This window comes from Eucyclogobius newberryi, unplaced genomic scaffold (assembly GCF_026437365.1).
Source record: "Eucyclogobius newberryi isolate DKJ021-1_F unplaced genomic scaffold, fEucNew1.0.hap1 SCAF_17, whole genome shotgun sequence".
NCBI classification, from domain to species: Eukaryota; Metazoa; Chordata; class Actinopteri; order Gobiiformes; family Gobiidae; genus Eucyclogobius; species Eucyclogobius newberryi.
In genome coordinates this window covers 31090952-31113102 of record NW_027315801.1, presented here as the reverse complement: position 1 = coordinate 31113102, position 22151 = coordinate 31090952, and the positions used below count along the sequence as shown (strand labels likewise).

General features: G+C 41.2%; 1 protein-coding gene across 4 annotated transcripts in view; it reads left to right on the top strand.

The window, feature by feature from the left end:
* Nucleotides 1–22151, top strand: part of l1cama (L1 cell adhesion molecule, paralog a) — a 47963-nt gene that overhangs the window by 21079 nt on the left and 4733 nt on the right. For 3 of the 4 annotated variants that reach the window (XM_072449972.1, XM_072449971.1, XM_072449974.1), the window contains exons 2-21: nt 7869–8148; nt 9609–9623; nt 10942–11044; nt 11979–12181; nt 13922–14044; nt 14207–14377; nt 16205–16319; nt 16521–16705; nt 16775–16906; nt 16999–17142; nt 17231–17342; nt 17603–17763; nt 18584–18743; nt 18824–18948; nt 19032–19133; nt 19243–19437; nt 19517–19587; nt 20137–20362; nt 20564–20679; nt 21260–21476. In XM_072449972.1, coding sequence (XP_072306073.1) covers nt 8019–8148; nt 9609–9623; nt 10942–11044; nt 11979–12181; nt 13922–14044; nt 14207–14377; nt 16205–16319; nt 16521–16705; nt 16775–16906; nt 16999–17142; nt 17231–17342; nt 17603–17763; nt 18584–18743; nt 18824–18948; nt 19032–19133; nt 19243–19437; nt 19517–19587; nt 20137–20362; nt 20564–20679; nt 21260–21476 — 2806 coding nt within the window. In that variant the 5' untranslated portion in view covers nt 7869–8018. The remainder of the gene's footprint in view (nt 1–7868; nt 8149–9608; nt 9624–10941; nt 11045–11978; nt 12182–13921; nt 14045–14206; nt 14378–16204; nt 16320–16520; nt 16706–16774; nt 16907–16998; nt 17143–17230; nt 17343–17602; nt 17764–18583; nt 18744–18823; nt 18949–19031; nt 19134–19242; nt 19438–19516; nt 19588–20136; nt 20363–20563; nt 20680–21259; nt 21477–22151) is intronic. The other variant, XM_072449973.1, reaches the window with a different exon arrangement.

Here is a 22151-nt window from a genome sequence, read left to right as displayed (position 1 = left end):
AAGGCTCGGCATAACCACATTATCTCATTGAGCGGCAGTCGCTCACATGCCCCCAACCCCGAGGAGAGCTACAGGCTGCCCTCCATCTGCAGCGCCCGCTCCATTAGCCGACAACACAGATTAGCTGACCTGCTGACACATGGCTGATCTTCACTGATACACGCCACGGCACACCAACACATATCAAGGCAACATGATCCGCTTGAACGGCAGGATTATGCTAGGCTTTTTGATCATTACCAGACTTTTAGCTCGAGTACTCCCCCCATCACTAGTTAAGACTAATCTTTTCTCACAATAGCCATATTTGTTTAGACATTGTTCCAGAAATGAAGTATTTAAATGGATGAAAGAGAACAGGATCCAAGTGTCCATTAACAGTAATCTCTATGAACCAGGGCTGGGTATTGCCAAGAATCTCACAATATAATATGTAACCCACCTTATATATATCTCTAAAAGGTTTACTAAATGCATGTTTTCCTTATGCTGAATAACAAAATGCCTTGTAATATCATGTATACGATGATCTCAATTTCAGAAGACAGCGGATTCCTTTATTAGCTCAGTAATTTAAGTCTTAATTCAGTAGTAAAAAGCAAATAGTTAAGTCTAGATCTCGGTTTGTAATGAATTAAGATTGTAAAAAAGTATTGCAATGTGCATCCCTGTATCAATCTCGATGTATTGTTGTTTCAATATTTTGAGAACAACCTATAAACCACCCTAAGTAAGTTTTCATAAATGCATCCACTATACAACACAACATAAACATGGCACAAAACATACATCTGCTACACAGTTTGGTTCACAGTAATGTCAAGAATTCTATTTTAATTCTTTTTTAATTCTATTCAAAATAGTTTCACTAAAATGACGACCAAACAAAAAAATGATTCATTTTCTTCATTTTCATCTGTGACCAGGTGGCACATCAACAAAGTAATGTGAACATATTGAACATTCTGACAAGGTAGTACTCATTTTTCATTTTAGATTTATATTTGTATTCTATTTGTCTTTATAATCTTTATTTCTGAGCTCCTGTTGGTGTCCCTCCATCGCTCTACACGTCTCTCCCTGATCTCCTAATGAGTCCAAGGCCTGCAGTTTAAATTATTCACTGCTATACTTATTTTATTCTAACATTCCCATTGTGTCTTAAGGGGAAAAAACATCAATAAATAAATCACTCAGTCTGTGGTATCTTTCTTGACATTCAGGGAGTGACTGTAGGATTATGTGGTGGAGCGTGGTGGAGATTTGTCCAAGTACTTAGGGAATATTTGTTCTTCCGTTTGCTACTTTGTTTCTTACAGTTGGATAAGTTTGTAGCTGCTTTGAGCTCATACATTTTTTATCAGCGTGATTTTGCTGTGAGTGGTTGAATCCACGGTTCACAGTGATAAATTAGAATATAAAATATACTACTACTAAAGCATAAATTATTTATTTATAATCGCTCCTTTCAACATTTCTCCTTCAAGGTCGACCCAGTCATGTGCCTTTTGGCTTGATTTCACATATAAGGCACTTGTAATTTGAATGTGTAGCCAAAGTGCCCATAGGTTTTAAAGCCTGATTTCCTCCCGGGAGCCACTCTCTCCATTTATTTGATTCTAGGACTGGCACAAAGTAAAACTGCACATACATAACCCCCAAACAGTTTTCATTCATAGAGTTGTAGAGCAATGTGAATGATTTGAAAGGAATCGCCTGTTGGAGAGCGTCTACGTGCGTGCGCATTGTAAGCCGATAGCCGTGCATGTGCATAAGTGAATTTGTATGTACAAGGGGGATGCAGTGCGTGGAGACCCCGTTGGCATGGCAACCAGGATGGCCAGAGCCAGAGAGGAGGAAGAGTGAGTGAGAGAGAGAGCAGGCGGCTGCCCTCCTGCCTTTTCTTACAACCTTTATTTTCTGCTGCTTTGTGTCACACTGGCCCTAACCTTTGACCTGTGACAAAACGCTGGTTGGGGGCGGGGAGAAACATGCAGGTCTTTGACAAAATACTGTCTTCCTGTTGCATTGTTGTGACACTGTGGTGGAAGGGAGTAGCCTTTAAGAGCCGTGCTTATGCTAATGTCAGTATTGATAAATGCACTGCCTGTGTTCCCTGATTCTAGATAAACGAAAGTGCTGCAGTGTTTTTTTCCGCTGGTGAATTTCCATTTTGAACTGACCACGGATCATCGATCTTTACACACATGTTGGCTCTGCTTTTAAACAAAGTGTACCGGCATGAGGCAGAGATATTGGTTGCCCGCCGAGTTCGGAGCCCCTTTTGTCCATTAAAATCACAAATATTGAATTAATCAGCCGTCCTGCCAGAGCGCCAGAGCAGCAGTTTATTAAAGTGATAAGTAAAAAAGGTAGAAGATAGAAAGAAGAGGAGAATATGGGGTGATGAAAAGTGATCATGAGGGAATGAAAAAAGCTTTTAAAGGCAACACCAGTAAGATAAGATGGTGACAGGAAAATTGGCACGTGTTGCGCTTTGACATCTCCCAATACAAGGCCTGGCTCTTAATGTATAGCAATTTAATGAAAAACACGAAAAATGCTTCAAAGAAATCCAATCCACTCTGTTGCATATAATAAAGGGCACATAAAAAATGGAGCGGAAGGATATCTCTCTTGTTATTTCACATGAGCTGGGGTATTTTTCTGCTATGGCGACAACATGGAGACGAGACTTGTCTCACTGCAACAGGCTCATGCATTAAGTATGACCCTGCCAGAGAGAGGACGAGAGCGAGAGGGAGCGGGGCGGGCGGGAGGCACAGACTCACAGGATATGCCAGGTATGGATGGACAGTCGGCCCAAACCAAATCTAAGGCAGGGGTGGAGATGAATTATAAATTTGGTGGAATGCAGGGCAAATTGGGCCAACAGGAAAGATACATTTTATGAATAATTCACTCGTGGGGCGATGGTCAAAACCCACTACCATTACTTTCTTTTTTATTATATATATCATTTTTGCACTTTTACTATCATACAAGCCCCCTCGTGTCCCTACACTGTCAGGTCCAATTCCCAGGTCCCAGTCCATTCATCTTGAGTGAAGACCCCATTTTTTCCCATCCCACAGCCAGTTTTCTGTTCCTCCTCTTGGTACGGAACAAGCCTGAGGGGCAGAAGAGGGGTGAGGGAGGGGTAAAGGGAGGCACATGATCATTTATTTTTCTCCCCCCTCAGCTGTCCTGTGTCTTCCCCTCCTACACGTCTTCACAGCTGGAGATGGTTAATATTTAAAGGCAAGCCATGACAGGACACAAGACGTACACACATGTTGGTACACTTGATCGCACGCTGCAACAAATGAGATCAAAGCAAAGAGAAAGATTTTAGGATTCATATTTGAGACTATTACCATAAATACACACCCCTCTACATTCGTCAAAACGGCTGCTTCTTGCTTGGATGTTGAAAGATTGGAAAGATTGAACATGTTTTTGTGGGTGGTTTGGAGGTTAGATCTTGTTCACCTCAACAAACAACCTTGGAACCACACATCCAGTCCTATGACAAAAAACTTTCAATTGTCTATTTAATGGTAAACTAATTAGAAACAGAGAATGCAATGGCAGCAATTATTCTATTAATTAGTGTACAATTCAGTGTTTGGGTACATTGTGTTTTTGTATGCAAAACATGTCAGTACAGGAATCATAAATTATTTAGGCTTGACTTGTTTACTACTTTGCCTTTTGGCTATCTTTTTTTCCCCCCTTTGCAGTAAAAGCCACGCCCTAAAATCACAGCACAACCTCTCTGTGATTGAATGACTCTTGATGGCACCCGCTGACACCCTAACAGTGATAATAGTTTTTAAAGCACTCCTCCGTGAGTCCATGGGCGCAGCTGCATTCAGGCCTCCTATGGTCTCCACCTCTGACCTCGTCCAGTGAAGCAGGTAACAGAGGGACGATTGGGTCTTTGACAGCTGCACAGCGGTCCTTGTGAACAAGTGAAGTGAGGCATCTGCTTGGATATGACCGTCTCCGCCCTCCTTTAGTGCTAATGGAGCGAACACGGAGCCACACGCTGAGAGTGCATCCCTGAAGTGTTTCCTGGGTCGAACGAGGCTGGCCCTGGGCTATTGTAGTGGAGCGAGAGCCACAGCCAGGATCCAGCACAGTGAACACTTGGACACGACTTCTGGACACGACTGGGCAGCGTCCTGTCAAGAAACACATACAGTAGCTGATGGCGCACATGTGATGAGGAAGGACTCTTTGTGTGGGTCGATATGGTCCCAGTGCTGCATGGTAATTGAATGTAAGACAATAAATGGCTGATTGATAGCACATTTTGCGTTAAAGTTTAAACAAAAAACAAAAAAATGTAGAAACCAAATCTGGTCTGATTAACTAAATACCAAAATTAATCAAAACAAAAGAGTATTAATACCTAAGTAATTTATAAAAAAGGCTGTACATTGGAAAATGTAATATTTAAACTAATTCTGTATCGCATGTTCTAAACCAGTGGTTCTCAAACGTTTCACACCAAGTACCACAAATATTTTGCCTTCTGAGTCCCACCAGATCCAAACCTGGTCTTTCATATAACCCCTCCAGGACTAAAATAGGTCAGATGCAGAGGACAAGTTTTCTTACGGGGACGACGAAGTATAAAGCTATTTTTTTTAACTCAAATTCAATAACATTTCCGAGTTGTCCATGTACCACGTAATCTATTCCCCTCCCTCAGTCAAAATTCTAACCCTATTATATTGTTCCTCTTTACTGACCCTTTTCCAAACAACCAGACTACATTTTGTGTCATTCTACCTCCCGGATCGAACCCACTGGACCGTGCGTGTTTATCTCGTCTGATCTCTGTTCTAGGTGTGTCCGCCCCTCATCCATCCACCCATCCATTTACAGGCCCCTTTTATGTTCTATCCCTTTGTTGAGTTTGATTGGACCCTAGACAAGCAGCAGCATGTTTTTTATGGTTAATTCCCATTCCCCACTGCTCCTTTCTGTGTCCTCCAAGGAGTCGGCGTCTCTCCCTGTATATCCCAGCTTGCATTAACACCGCGGCTAATACCCCGACTGTACTTGCCCTGCTCCATTCATCTGACTCTAATGGCATTTTGGAGAGGCAGGTTTAAGAGCGGATCACTGTAATTGGCCCCTTGTCTCCGGAGAACAACATGCACTAAAGTGGGGCCCCAGGTTGATAGGAGGACATGTAGATGGAAAGGGAAAACTCAGCTAATGATGCACTGATTGAAGCTCTGTGTGTGTGTGTTCGAGTGTACATACAGTGGAAGGCTAGGATTAGCGTCACAGCTGTCACCCTTTGTCAATCCTCCTCCCTCCGCCATCACCTCTGAAGACTGTTCCTCCATTTTTCGTTTTCTTTGCCAGTGTTTTTTTTTGTTTTTTGTTCCTACTTCTTTCCTAAACAAACAACTGTTCATCATCCCCTAAGAGTCTCTCCCACTTGAGCTTCTTCTTCTCTGACAAAGCGAGCCAGGAAGTGTCATGGCTCATTTAATCCTACTGCTGTTACTGTAAACTGTGGTAATAAGCGCTCGTCTTTAATTGTGTCTTGTTTAGATCTGTGGATGCAGTTGAAATGTGGAGTGCTGAACAATGATGGTGTCGCTAAGTAGGATTTATAATTGAACTAGTCTTGTTCTTGGGGATTATTGTTAATGGTTTCAAATGGTTTCTCCTTCTGCTCACTTTAAAAGACAGACATTTGATGTGGAATATGGAAGATTATGAAAGAATCGCTTGAAAAATGTGGATTGAATTTGCATTGCCAGATACTGAAATGAGTAGTGTGTTTGTAGAATAGATTGAAGTAACTCAAGAGTGTAAAAAAGGTCAAAATATCGTGGTATTGTCCATTCAAACCTATGCTTGGGAGTATTATAACCTCTGATAACACAAGCCAGATAATGAAGACTGAGCCCACAGTTGTCCTTGGAACTGTAGTGGAATTTCCCTAACATTATGCTGCGATTTACTATTGTACGACAATTACGGGTGGGCAATATTGACAAAAATGACTATAATTTTATATCCCGATAACAATAGTCAGATGATATTGGGTCAATCTAACAGAAATGTGGTAAAACATGTCTTTAAATGTATTAGTTGGGATTTAAATATCAGAATCACAAAAGAGCAGAAATATCACCATCAGCGCTCATTTCATAGTTTACAAATTCACTTTTTTCAGTGATATTTTAATCAGCTATTTTTCTAGCTTTCTTTTTTTTCTATAAACAATATACTCAATATTCAAATTTCTCCTATCTTCAAAGCACACTCTTCTCATTATCATATACATTTTGATATATTACCCACCTCTAACGACAATGCAGTTTATTTAACGGTCAAAACTAAACTCAATTTAAGTCACTCTTAATTTAAAAGACTAAAATTGTCACTGTTTGTTCAGACAATGCCATTTCCCCCGATATACAATCGCAGTTTCATTTGGCAAGAATATTTAATCTGTTGTTCCTGAATTCAACAGGATTTTTTTGGCTCTTGCATTTTCAAGATTTCTCTTTGAGTGGCGGTTGAACGATCCAGCCTCTGCCATTATCCTCTTCATGTGTGAAAACGACTGATAATTGCTACTTTGCCTCCTTGCCTCCTCCCCTCTTTGACCTTTCCCCACTCTTCAAGGTCATCCCTCAGTGTTTTGGCAACACTCCTGAACGCACCGCCAGCGCTCTCACTCTCAGCCTGGTGTCACCGCAGCCTGCCAAGTCCGCATCCTCTTTCTATTAGCGCCATTGTCTTTTTTGTCTCCCGTGTAACGTCTCAATCATAGCGCGGCGTAACAGCTCTTTGTGTGTGATGAAGGCAGTGTAAACATTCAGCGGGCTGCTCCACGTGGTGCCGCGTGGAGGACAGACTGGGAGGGAAGTGGCCAGGACACACTCCAAGGGTACAGATGGAGAACGGGGAGACTCCTGGTGTGGGGTGGCTCCGCTTGGCTCGACGTGACTGAAAGCATCTTTATTGTGCAGTTATAGTTCACGGCTATTTTCAATTAAAGGTTTGCACTAATCTTCTTCTTTGGTGTTTTGTGGCGGTTGCTGTACATAAAGTGTTACATTACCGCCACTTACTGTAGTTGTACGTCTTTAAAGTATGTTTTATGATATACCAAGAAAGAGAGAAAGAGAAAGAGAGAAAAAGGGAGAGAGAAAGAGGGAAAGAAAGAGGGAGAAATGGAGCACTATTGTAACGCAGTAAGCAGGGTTTATTTGCTTTTTTTTTTTTTTTTTTTTCATTTTAAATACTAAAAGATGTATCTGGGACTATTTTGAGGTAGTACCCTACACCTTTAAATGTTAGCTTAAAAATAGCACCTTTTAAATTTATTCAAATTAAAAGGTCTTTCTTTAGAGAAATTCTCTATTTTTATTTTTTATTTAGTTAATTTTATTGTATTTCTGTTTCTGTAATTTCTTTGTGATTTTTAAAGCATTTTTCCTGTTGTGTGAAGCACTTTGAATTGCCTTGTGTATGAAATGTGCTCTACAAATAAACTTGCCTTGCCTTACTTCCATGCCCATGTTCAAGTTGTGTTGTCCTCATCATCAGTCTCACCAGTCCATCTGTCATTTAGTTTTATTTCGGACTTCCACAGTGGCCACCCCATTAACCAAATGGACATTATTATTTTTACATGATCTTATGATTGGCCATTGTCGAGGCAGGTGCTGTTCATGTGTGATTTGGTATTTGGCTCCATGTCCCGGTCTGTCGGCTCAGTCTGACCACATGCTACTGGGTCATTTTTCTCCGTTTTGACACATGGCCCCTTGGTGCCCCTCCCTCGCCTTGCCCCACTTCTCACTGGCTCCTCTTTTATGTTTCAGAGCTGGACCAGCGGGGGGCGTGGACCTGACCGTGAGGAGACAGCCATAGGAAGAAAAGCAGGAGCCCCTTTGATTGTGAGGCCCGACTTTGGTCTGCCAGGACCGTGTGAGCGTGTCTGAGCAGGTGGGACTTTGATGGGAGAGTGAGCAATGCCTCACACGCAGCGACAGCAGGTTGGCAGTAGGGGGCAGTGCTTGTCCCGCCTCCCCCACCTCTTCCTACTCCTCCTCGCCCTCAGAGGCCAGCCAATCAGAGCAGCCATACACATCCCTTCCACCTGTGAGTACACGTTTCTGCTGCTCTGTGAAGTTCAAACACACATTTGTTGTGTTAATTACACTGTTGATTCATCAAAGCAACGTGTTTAATAATCCTTCATCAGATTAATGAGTGCAAATGAGAAGAGTGAACACTTTCCTCTCTATGGGTTTGAATTGTGGTATTACGCTTGAAATGCTACACTGTCTGAAGCTTCTTTGGGTGTACTCATCTGCTCTGTGTCTAATTACGTTGTAATTGATCCATCATAGCTTATTGATTAGAACCCTTATTGATCCGGTTTCCTCGGTGCAAACCAGACTCTGATTGGAAGTCATTTAATTGAGTTATACAACACAAAACCCAATGTGGTTTTGTCAAAATTGCTCAAATTTCGAATCCTCTTCCTGAATGCAATCTGTGGGCTCAGGAGCAGAGTGTGTGGATGTGAAATATTGATCTAATCTCCTTTGCAGCTGTGGACCAGCCCACAAAGCTCTGAGAGAATATTGTTTCCACCGCTTGTTTTGTTCACTCTTCATCTTAGACTTTGTGCTGTGAATCACTGTCCTTCACCGCCCACACACTTCTTTAAGTGCACCAACAAACGGATTCCTCCCTGCGCCAATGCAGATATTCTCAAACGGCCTGTTGTGTAAATGCTGATGAGAAGCTGTAAATCACACACTCTAATTCCCCGATGGGGTGAGGTGACACAGAGGTGAAGAAGCCCAACAAAATGAAGGAGCAAGTCAAATATGGAAAAGGTCAAGGTGTCCCTAGCCTTTCAATTATGAGCCTCTTTCCTGTCAATGAGATGCATTGATCAGGATCGATACCAGAGACGCTTCAGAATAAGTGAGAGGCAGGGGTTAAAAGCAGCACATCATGAGAGGATACGCCACAGGACTCGACTTGAATCAGACAAGATCCACTCTTCATATTGACAGATTGAATTAACATCAACAAACATGCAAAAGACCTCAGTGCTCCTTTGAAACCATTATTTCATGTTAAAGGCAGAAAAGAGGATTATTCTGCATTAGATTAAATGGTGTTGTGCATAAATTTAAGCACTTGGCACTTCAGTCTAATCTAATGCATTCCTCCATTTTGCTTATAATATTTTAATCAAGGAACTCTAAGAAAAACAAAATGATATCTGAGCCATGTCAACATAAAGTTTTTGCCACTGTAGACAATACAGTAAGTAAGAACACTGACAATGTAGTACTCAAATAGGAGTGAGTACAATTTACTTGTAAATGTAACTGAGTACTGCCCACATCTGCTTTTGGTGGACCTACGCAACACATAATTATACTGTCTTTTCTAAATGATGAAAATGCTTTTGTTTCTTGCAATGTTCATAATTACTACCTGCTCTTAAACTATTTAACTCCTGGATTGCTCTCCTCTTGTTTACTCAAACTCTTCTGCCTCTGTCTGGCTTCTCTCTGGCTCCTGCTGTGGACTGACAGACCACATAAGTGATCGTAAGTGCTTTTACCCTAATAGACGTCAATCAGTCTTATTGCAGATTATTGTAAACACTGTCATTACTTCAGAGAGGTTATTTTTCCATCCTGTTCTCAGTAATGTCCGCCTTTAATGAATCCGTTGGTCCAGTGCGTTTCCGTGTTTCCGTGTTTCCGTGTTTGTTGTTCCAACTGTCTATGTTACGTCACATTATGTTTAGCCCCAGTAGATAAGTTCCACATAGCAGAGTAGGCAAGAGCAAGAGGCCTGTCGGATCAAAGACAGAAAAATAAAAAGAAGTAAGGCTCTAAGCTCCATCTCCTCCTCTGCTGCCAATAATGAAACTCAGCTACAGCCCCCAAACTTTAATTTGATCAGAAAATTCCCTGCATCAATGAGACCTCATTACACAGCTCTGCTCTCCTAGTCTCTGTGGATCTTCTCTTGTTTGTTTTAGCTTCCTGTCAGTGAGTGCCTGTGATGAGGTGCATGTATTCTCACGCCACTGCATCCTCTCCATCTCCTCTCCAAGCTTTCTTCCTTCAGACCCCCTACATTCAGTGTCCTCTTTTACCCATTTCGTAGTGTAAATCTACCAAGTGGTTTGAAATCATGAAAGTGGGACATCGAGCACATTAAGGAATCCTGCCGGGGCTGTAAGATTTATCGAGTGATCTGGAAAGAACATTTTATGCATGAAAACTGGTAATCTTATGGTTTAGAACTGTACAAAAATGATAATTGCCCTGAATGTGTTTACTATTAAAACATAAGCCACAAATCTAATTGCAATTAGAATGCTAGACAGATTTTTTTTTAACAATCAGATATTTCAAGATTGTTCAGCTGTAGATCCAGCTGATTCAATAATATTTGTATTCACATCACATACAATGTTATGACTCTGTCCTTGCTTTTATGATATTGGACAGTGGGAAAGACAAATCGTTCCCGGCCGTAGTCATTGCTTTAATGCATTAGACAGTCCAGTTTTATTTCCGCCAGGCTAAAAGACACCCACCGTCACTGTCTCACTATCTCTTTTACATGAACTCCAATCCGTATATTATGCTGTATCAATTTCCTCTCATCTCAGCCCATTTTCTCTTGCCCGCTTTCTCGCCCTCACTCTTTTACTCAGTCTACATTCCAAGCCCTTCCCCTGGGACACATTTTAAGTGATATTGACTGGCTGTTCCTTTTTGGCAGCAGTTAAACTAGGAAAATGAGTGCTATCTGTAGTTTTAAGCTGTCTCATGTATGTATTTTCTGCTCGACGTGTGAAAGCAGGTCACGCAAATGCACCAATGCGCCTTTTCTCTCCCATTTTTACAGTGAAAAAGCCTCCGACGATCACCACGCAGCCCGAGTCTGTCACTGTGTTCAGCGTTGAGGATTTCGTGATGACCTGTGAAGCTTCAGGCAACCCTGCACCCATGTACGTCGCCCCCGCCTGCACACAAACAACACTATTTACGATGTGTCCAAATCTGTAGTGAAGATATATAGATCATGAAGTAGAAGCATATCCACCCACTTTCCTTTTAGCTAACACACAGCGACCTTCACTCTCCTTGTTCAGCTGACATTATATTAGTAAAACATGAAAGCGCAGCATCTGCAGCAGGAGACTCATTTTGATTGGTGGAAAATGTCATTATACCTTACAGCTAGGTTTTCTGGGTGTGTCGGCTCAGGCTATTTCCAAGGTCTTTAAAATCTTGAAAGGGTGTTGAATTTTGAACTCATGGTCTGAATATGATCAAAAAGTATGACCAAATGCTATTACTTTTAATTATTATTTAATTTTTTCCATGGTCTGAAGAGAAACGTTCAGTACAAATTAATCATTGAATTGTCTTTAAAGGGGCCTCTCCCTGCTGGATGTACTAGCAAGATGAATAAATTCCTTGTTGCTTGTTTTTGATGTGATTTTGGCATTACATTTCATTATAAATGGCATTTGGTAACATTTGGCTCTCCATGTATGTGGGAAACAAATAGTGCTGGGCGATATGACAAAAAAATCAATCAAGGTTTTTTTTCTCCCTCATTTTGAACGGTCCTGATTTTAAATAACAATTCATTTTGTTTGATCAAAAACAAATAGAAAACGCAGATTCATGTTTTTTTCCTTAAAACATAAACAATACTGAATTGTGAACTTTATTGATAGATAGTTGCAGCGTACCTCTTGATTAAAAACACATATCTTTCACAATTAGAAATGATTACGTCTCAATGTTGATTAATTGCACAGTCCTAGAACTTAGTAAAACATTTTGCTGTATTAATATGTATTATTTAACTATGTATGTTCTTAATATATTGATATATTCTAGGTTTGATGGCATTATCTTTTCTGTTTGTAGTTTTCGATGGACAAAGAATGGAGAGGAGTTTGATCCAGGTGTTGACCCAGATCTGAAAGTGACTGAAAGTGGGGGTTCATTTGCATTCTACACACTGAGTAACACCATGGACTCGCTCAAGCCCTATCAGGCCAAATACGTCTGTCTGGCGTCTAACGAGCTCGGGACGGCACTGTCCAATGAGGCCACACTCAGCATTGACGGTAAGCAGTGCGTCAGACCTTTTTAAAATGTACTTCATTTTTAGAGGTGAATCATCAAAGTCTATGCTCATTACAAAATCAAATAATGTTTTCTTTTGGTAACAACTTAGTCTCTAGCCTTGAGAATGGACTGGCTTCCTTTGAAAACATCAGGGACATCAAACGCTCTGTGATGTGGAAAACATTTCAACATGAGAGGTTTATTAAGGATATCACGTGCACTGTTAGAGCTTCTGAAAGTGTCTGTTTAGCGTTGTACTTGAAACCGTACGCTGGAATAATTCACCCGATAAAATGAAGACAAATTGTTTGAGGATTTTGACATTATCTAATAAAAAGACATTAGGACATAAGTTTCTGTATCTTGTGATGTTGAGGTCTTGAGGGCTTGTATCAATATGTGCTCTTGATTACACTCGGAGTCCCAGTAACCCTGGAAACCAACTCATTCTTCACATTTTTTCAATTGCATTTCATGAGGTGAATTTGCCTTCATTCAAACCAAATGGGCCAATCATTAAAGCAACAGTGCGTGACTTGTAATACTGATTGCATTGTTTATAATGCACAGTGCGCACACAATCCCTTTCCTCACGTTTCTTTACAAGGGACACATTTCCAAGCAGATGGAGGCGCCCGCTGTGAGCTCAGAGGCCCGCCACCCGGATCATAATTACATGCCATAATCAGCATATACCTCCACACACGCGCGACAGGCCCCTGGGCACAAGTAAAGAGCACCTCTGAGCATCCATCCACCTGTGACTGCGGCGCTCTCCCGGGGCAGCCTGCATCCTGCACAGTTTCCCTGACAACCGTCTCCAGTAGAAACGCGCTTGAGTTGATGTCATGTGACGTGCTCTTCAGTGACTCCTGTGGGGTTATCAACAATGGGCCGAGGGGAGGAGGGCGCGGCGAGGGCGCAGCGAGGGCGCTCTTGTGCGCTTCACATAACATGTCACCGAAGAAGACACTTCAAATCTTGAAATGATACTGTATATTTATGCTCTGCTTCAACAAGTAAAAAGGAGTTCAAAGTCCACAGCATTTTATTTTTATTGTTAACAGGTGTGTTTAATATAGTTCTAAAACAATTTTACCAAAATGAAAAAATAGAAAGGCTGTTATCGCCATTAAAACACTCACTGTACTAAATAATGATACAAGTTTTTTTTCTCATACATTTTTCAATTCTGTGTTTCCCCAGACAGTGTAATATAACTCTTGGAAATACAATCAGGCGGCCACATGCTGTCTGAATTTAGTTATGATAGAAAAAAGGTATTTATTGCAAGCTTATAAGAAAGAGCAGTGTGTCACTATTTGACACTTCAGGATGAGAGCGGATCCATCCTGCTTCACTTTTCTAAACCTGTGCTGGTGGCCAAAAATATAATGCATGTTTACAGCACTAATAATGTGCCAAAGTGTTTGTGAGAGTTATGTTGGATAGATCTAAGTACTTCCTCCTTTCACGGTTTGAAAATTACCGCAGCTGGGAGAAAGAATAACACAAGAAAGACACAAAATCTACGCCTATCGAATCTTTTGGTAAATAAAAAGTTTGAAATGCTTCATAAACACTACTAGACAATCAGGATTCGCACGATAATTAAATTGTTTACTCTCCCTTGTTCTATTACTAATGCCACAAACATTCACAGGACAAAAACTGTATATTAAAACACTCCAACCTTGCGCAGTTCTGTAAATAAAATCATTTGGCTTTCTTTTTCTCAGCTCCTCCCACACAGCAGAAAGAAAAGAAGGTGAATTTAAAGGCGGAGGAAGGCAACAGCATCGTCCTGAAGTGCAACCCCCCACATAGTGCTATGGAGCCTATCATTCACTGGATGGACTGGAGTGAGTACATTATCCCGGCAACACTCTGTCCATTACTCCCATTACGCTCCACCATAAAGCACCTACTCAGCCTACCTGCCTTTCCCGTCCGATGTCCACTTCTGTCTCATCACATTAGCCTTCTGAAAATGTTGATCCTATATATTTTCGCACGTCTTCCAGGGCTACTTCACATCGCCCTAAGTGAACGCGTCATGCTCGGGACGGACGGCAACTTGTACTTTGCCCACGTGACAGCGGAGGACAGCAGGAACGACTACACCTGCAACGTCCAGTATCTGGCCACGCGCACCATTCTGGCCAAGGAGCCCATCACGCTGACAGTCACTCCATGTGAGTTCAACGAGCTGTCAAATTCACTCTGCAGGAGGCTAAAGCATATTGGAAGTGAAATGAGAGGAAACAAACAAATGACAAGTCATAGCATCAAAAGTGTATGTTTTAACTTTGGTGCGTCATCTGCTTTGGATGCTTTGCCTGGAATGCTTCCTGGTAAAGGATTCAACTTATCTATCTTTAATTTATTCAGTTTTAAATGCTAAAAATCACTAACATTCTTACTGTGAGCCGGCCTTCCTCTTTTTATGTTTTATTTTATGTGACTTTCCACATTAAGTTTGTGAAAAAGACACATGAAAATGAGCAGTCCGGTCCGGCGGAAGTTTGTGTTTTGTTTGTACGTTCAGTGTCAGTAAGAATTCTGTGTAAAGTTATAGAAATGAGACCTGACCTGACCTTTAAGTTTGACGACATACTGAGGAACATTTCAGTCAAAGCAATAACACTTGTGGGGCGAACTCTCCACCATAAAAGCTGCAGAGTGCACCTTTAACGATTTACCTCAAGTGTCCAAAAGTTGCAGTTGAGTTGGAGGAGAGAATTCCTCTGTAACAGCGACATTAAAAAAACAAGCAGCTTTCTTTGCAATTGCATTAAGTTTGTGATGCAGGCAGTTTCATACATCAAACTCAAAGCAAGATCAATAAACAAGCTCATCGGAAAAATGGGTGATTGGCCAAAAGTTTAGATGGCCAAATCTTTTACTCAGTGCAAAGCAAATTTATGTTGATTATAGAAGTGATTGATCCCTTTCCATACAAAGGTGTTTATATCTCTTAACAAGCAATTGCTCAGCTGTAGTAGACCAGAAATACAACGGGCCACACAATCGTTTTTAGATTGTGTGGCCCGTAGGCTTTATTAGACAGAAGAGGACAGGGTGAAATGGAGAATGTGAGATGTGCTGTAAAACGCTGGGGCAGGATTTGAACTCACAATACTGAACTTTGAGAAACAACTATCTCAAACTCCTCAAAATGTTCAGAGATCAGCCAATGTGCTCTTGAGTCTTGTGCGGTGACTCGTGCGGAGCAAAGCAATGTCCAGCTCTAGAGTCCCAGAAGCAGCAGGCGGCCGCAGCTTCTGAGTCCAGTGGTAATGAGGAGCGGCTCGCACTGAGACGTTGCTGCCAGCGTCTGTGGCGAGGTCAGAGGACGAGCGTTATGTTATGAGGCCTGCGTGCACTGAGGCTGTGCGCTGATGTGTGCTGCTCAGTGGACAGAGGCAAAAGCATCTCTTAAGTGATTACAACAGGTTATTGTAGTTACCTTAGAGGCCGCTGTGTTGTAGTATAATGAACATGAACCTCTCCCCGATAAAGTTAAGACAATGATGATGAAGTATTGGTCATCAAGTGTGCTTTGTAACTTTTCTGGCGAAGGGTCTGCCACCAGCTTGTCGCCATGGAAACGTCACTCCCAGCCCTACTCTCCCTATAGACACCCAACGAGGCGAAGTTACAAGTCAGATCTGTAGAAGGCAGGCCCGTTCTCAGTAAGAATGAATGCTTTTCAATGCCACACCATGTAGCATTCCAGTCAATGCAAACACATCTACGTGGAAACAAGCAGTTGGCTGATGTTCTAACAGACTTAAACATATACCATGTAACTTTTCTGAGGCCCGAAGTCACTGGGATAGACTCCAGTCACCCGCGACCCCGAAAGGGAACAAGCGGTAGAAAATGGATGGATGGATGGATGGATCTTCAAGTCTAAAAACAAGGATTTTACTTACTTAGCGCATCGCAGAAGGGTGTGGCGTTTTAGTCACTGGTGCCTAATCAAGCAATATTTTGACATGACGTTTATCTCTCCACAGCCAATGCAGTCGTTCGGAGCAGGAGGCCACACATGATGAGGCCTACGGGAACCCACAGCTCGTACCTCGCCCTCAGAGGCCAGTCTCTAGTGCTGGAGTGTCTGGTCCAAGGATAGTGAGTGTCTTTCCATCAAACAACTTAGACCACTTCTCTCAATCAATCTGGTCCTGATCCTTATCCATTTCCTTCCATTTGCCACACAACAGCCTGTATCCATTATGTTTCTTCTGGTCTTGTGCCAGGTTTCTAATATATCTTAAAGTACAGGTGTGTCTCTTTTTGCCGTCACTCGCTTAATCTCTTTTCCATTTTCAGCCCGACGCCCAAAGTCAAATGGCTGAGGAAGGACGGCGATCTGTCTGAGTCCCGCACCGCCATCGAGATGTTCGACCGTCGCTTTCGCTTCACCAATATCTCAGAGAGCGACAATGGAGAGTACCAGTGCATCGCTGAGAACACGCAAGGGAAAATAGTGCACACTTTCACCGTCTCTGTGGAAGGTAACTTGCACATTCACCAGTGATTCACCAGTGTTTTAAGGGCTCAGTATAAATGATCGTTTGTCATAGCGGCGCCATATTGGATAAAGGAGCCCTTGAGTCAGCTGTACGCACCAGGTGAAACGGTGAAACTGGACTGTCAGGCAGATGGTATTCCCACGCCAACCATCAACTGGACTATCAATGGGACTCCTCTGTCAGGTATACGTGTTGCTCCTTATATTTATGAACGTTGGTTGTATCACAATGTTGTTCACTCTCAGTTTGACATTTTAATTGCTTTATTTTTCTAGCCATCGACAAGGATCCCCGACGTGTTTCAGCTGGTGGATCTCTGACTCTTATGGATGTCCAATATGGAGACACCGCAATCTACCAGTGCCAAGCCTCCAACAAGCATGGGAATGTTCTCACCAACACCAATGTCTATGTCATCGGTGCGTTTATTTTTGAAGTTTTAATTTGTTTAAACAATGCACCTATTTGATATTTCTTTGCTTCATTCTCTTGTGATTGTTGTTTCAGAGCTGGAGCCACAAATCCTCACGAAAGACAGCGTTTCATATGAGTTTGTGGAGGGTCAGAAGGCATCACTTGACTGCGACACCTTTGGATCTCCTAAACCTAAAGTCACTTGGTATGCTCCATTCCTGCTTTGTTTTGAATGCCTATTGTCTGGCTGATTTCCCCCTAACAAATGCAACAGAAGTGATAATGCGTAGGTAGCTCTTGTTATGAATAAATTAACTACCAAATGCTGCTGCATCTGGGCTGTGACTGTTGAAATGTGGCAGGTATCCAACACATGACATGTTAATAAAAACAATCCGTGCCAGTTTAAATGTACACTGACTGTCATTATCAGGTTGGTTGAGCTTTTTTTTTCCCTTTTTGCAGGGAGGGTGAGAGCACGTCCTCCCTGCTGTCAGATCCCAGAGTCAACCAGCTCACCAACGGGGGGCTTGAGATTTTGAACGTCACCCACGACGACGAGGGGCTCTACACTTGCTCTGTGGAGAATACCAACATGTCAGTCAGCGCACAGTTGGATATACTCAGTAAGTCGTGCACAAAAACAGTCTGGAGGATTCCTGTTTTGAGGGTTTTGTGTGGGGATTGACAGGAAGTAGCAGGAGATAGAGAAAGTAAGAAGAAGTAAGAAGCTGTGGCAGTGAAATGTGAGGTGTGCAGTTTAAAATGTGCTGCAGACGTGCTGTGGTTATACTTACATAAGGTATATTTTATGGATAAGTATTTTTACATAGGTAGTTAATAATTGGGGTTTGTTCCCATTGAATGCAATGGAGAATTTTAGTTTTTAAGGCTACAGAGACATGCTATGTATGTGTTAATTTGGAAAAATACAATTAAAATACACTAGGTGAGGCTGGGAAGAATAAGTGAAACAAAATTACAGAAAAGTTCTTAAAGTTTCACTAGCAAATAGATGCAATAGTGTTTTTTAGATCTTATTGGCACATATGGACTTCAGAGTGAGATAAAAAGACAAAATACATCTGGAACAAGTAATGGAAATTAATCATATTTTATCAATGTAAATTATTTGTATCAGTTTGATTCATTAATGATTCTCTTATTGATTCCTATTGTAGCCTATAAAACAATATGCATTTAATGTATCTAGTTTTATAATCCTGTATTGTAAGTGTTGGCTACATTACGACATAAAACTATAATGTAACATAATCCTATCCTATTAAAACAAATTTGAATCGTAATTTCAATGCTTGTCAAAAAATGTGCTATTTGTCATTTGCTTCAACGTAATAGTAGTAGAGTACATTTTTACTCAACCGTTTGTACAATAGCCATCTGGGACGCCGTATTACATTTTTTGTACATCTCTTCCTCCTCCAGACAGGACAGTGGTGACGTCTCCTCTACACAACCTCAAAGTCCAGCCGGGACACTCGGCCACCTTCAGCTGTGTCTCCTCTGTCGACCCCAAACTCAGCCCCCCTTTAATTCAGTGGAGGAAGAACGAGCAGAAGATCTTTGAGTCGCACAGTGATGACAGGTGAAATAAAACACCTTAGCGCAGAAAGAGGACAGTGGTGATTTTAACAAACTATTCCTAATTATTTTCCTCCTCTTTAGATACACTTTTGAGGGGTCAGATTTGATTATTTCCAATGTGCAACAAGTTGATGAAGGCGTGTACACCTGTCAGGTCATCACTGATTTGGATATGGCCGAAGCTAGTGGCACCCTCACTTTATACGGTAAGTATATTATTATTATTATTAGAATTACTGCGTTTGTCATATGAAGATAATTCAGATTAATAAAATGATGTCCCACTCAGATCGCCCAGACCCACCAACTCACCTACAGATTACACATACAAAAGACCCTTTTGTGACTCTCAGCTGGACCGCCGGAGATGAACACAATAGCCCTGTTATAGGTGGGTTACCGAAGTTCTCCTTTATGTCATATCAGTTTTTAACCAGAAAATACATTATTCTTTCACAAATACATTACTTTGATTCGTGCCTGGTTGTGCATCTTGGCAGAGTACATTGTTGAGTTTGAGGACCAAGAAGAAAAAGGTGAATGGGAGGAGATGAAAAGAGTTGGAGGAACCAAACAAAACACCCGTGTGTTGCTCTGGCCGTACATGTCTTATCGTTTCCGTGTTAGTGCCGTTAATGAAGTGGGAAGAAGTGCACCCAGTAAACCCAGTGACAGTTATGACACCTTAGCCGAAGGTTTGAAAAATAGCACTTTACATTTCTGTGGATGATTTATTGTTGAGAAGCTGTGATATAATCATTTGTGCTGTTGCAGGTCCACATAAAAACCCAGAAGATGTAAGAAGCGATTCTACAGACCCGGATACTTTAGTCATCACATGGGAGGTACAAACTGTCCCTAAATAATTTAACAGACCAACATCCTAAATGCATAAAATATTTGTTAATGTCAAAACAGCTATTTATAGAACAATAAAATGCCCCACACTCTTAAAATCAAGAGTTTTTTTTTTTTTTTATTAAGAGAAATAAATCTTGTTAAGTTCAGAATAACATAATATATTAAATGATAATAACTCTAAATAAAATATAATATTAAAGAATAGCACATCAGCAGTGTATTCTACATATTCTTGTGTACAAGTCCCCCCATGGCCTAGGACCAAAGTACATCTCGGACATGTTAGTGACACCCTCTTCCTGAAGATGTGAGACAGGCTTCTACTCTGACAATGTTCAAATCGATGAAAACGATTTTGTTTAGCTGTGCATATGACTGAAAGGATTTTATTTGCACTCTTCTCTTTTATGTCTTTATCTGTTTTGTGATTTTAATTACGTTTTTACTGTTGTGTGAGGCACTTGGAATTGCCCTGTGTACAAATTGTGTTCTACAAATAAACTTGCCTTTCCTTAATTGCTTCTTTGTTTTAGGAAATGGACAAACGTGACTTTAACGGGCCTGACTTTCGGTACCGGGTGATGTGGAGACGAGTGGTGGGCAGTGGTCCCAACTGGAACACCAACTACACCACATCCCCACCGCTCATTCTCCACGACATTGGAAACTTCTCTGCTTTTGAGATCAAAGTGCAGGCTGTGAATAAGGAGGGAGAAGGCCCAGAGCCTGACCCGGTCATCGGATACTCAGGAGAGAACGGTAAAACAACTTGTCACTTTACCATTGCTGCTTACTTCTGTTTTTACTTTTGTATTTGATAGTTGGAATTTGGCCACTGGCATCACAAATTTGTTTTTTTTCATAAATAATTACTCATCACTCTTTGTTATTGTGACTTTCACTTTTTAAAACTCAAACTGTGTACATATAATTTATTGTAAATTGTCCGTTTGTCTTTAGTCCCACTGGAGGCGCCTGTGGTTGTGGGTGTTGCGCTTGTGAACAGCACAGCCATCAGAGTAACCTGGGCACCAGTGGAAAAAAATACCGTGAGAGGGCACCTGCTGGGATACAAGGTACAGTATGTCCCCACTGTCCTCATACATAAAACAAAGACAGCCAGGCAGAAGCTTCACAGCATTCACAAGTTTCAAGGTTGTGAAATATAGGATCCTTTATTTAAGATGGTGTTATCTTCAAAGCTATATTCTAGTCACACTCTCAGTTCATCTTTGTTCTTGTGTTCATGTGGAAAATAATCATCTTACATGCATGCCATACAAGTGACAAGTGACTTTGAGTATCATGGATCAAAGTACTTGACCTACAACATAAATTCAAATATTCTTTTTTTTCCATTATTTTGTACATTTTGTATTTTAACATGGAATGTTTGACCCAGAAGAGTAAGATGTACAAACCATTTATGTTGATTTATGAAACATCCTTTATCATTAGAGCAAGATTTAAGCAAAATATATTTTAATTAGGTCAAATGCTGCTCCTTTTGTGTTTGAGATGTGACAATAGTTCTGAGTCATTTTACTTTTTTTTAGGTAATGTGGTCTTTCATTGTTGAGTGATGGAACATTTAATTTGACATACATAATTGAATAATAGCAAAAATCTGCAATTATTTGCGTGTTTTGCCCCCAGATCCATTTGACCTGGAAAGGCTCGAGGGCTCACCACCACAGCCGCAGGTCCAGAGAGCCAGAGGCCACATGGGTTGTGGAGACCGGAGCCAACGAAGAGAAGAAAGTGATCAATGACCTAAGGCCATACTCTCATTATGAGCTGGCAGCGACTGTGTTCAACAGCAAGGGCGAGGGACCCCCCTCTGAGACCCTGTCCTTCAGCACGGACGAGGGAGGTGAGGAGAACAACAGGACAAAAAGTGTCGTCAGGAAAGAGATAACTAAACATAAATGAGATATCAGTGAACATGGAGGTGGAAGAATCAGTAAATACAACATCTGGGATACAAAAAAGCAATTGCATTAAAGATTATTTGTCAATGAATTATGGTTTAGCCCTGTCTTTTTTAAATTATTCAATAAGTTCTTCCTACAAGTAGAATTAAGTAGATTTAAAATACATCAAACCTCCAATATATTACATTGTATTGTTATCTCAATGTTCATCATAGATGTGGGAGCCAAGTTTAGTTATATATATATGTGTTCATATGGAAATCTTAAGTTTATGTCTTTACGAATGAATATTTTTGGTTGTTTAGATTATTCGATTACATTTGTTTTATTTGTAAAGTTTATTTGTGGTAATTTGCCTGTCCTGGTGTGGTTGTTGTTGTTGTTGTGTGGTTGGGTTCCCGTCGCTTTAAAAGAGACAGCGCTCAGGGGGCGTGGCCAGGTACACACGCAAACTGAGCCATATGGTTTTCTTACCGTAGCATTTTGTTTTTGAGAATAGCCAGCTTTTGATTTCTCCTGTAATTTTTGTTCAACCTGTGGATTCAATTTTGTGAGTGAACGATTTTTACACCGGAGTACGTGGGAGTTATTGCTCATCTGACAAGTGCACGAGT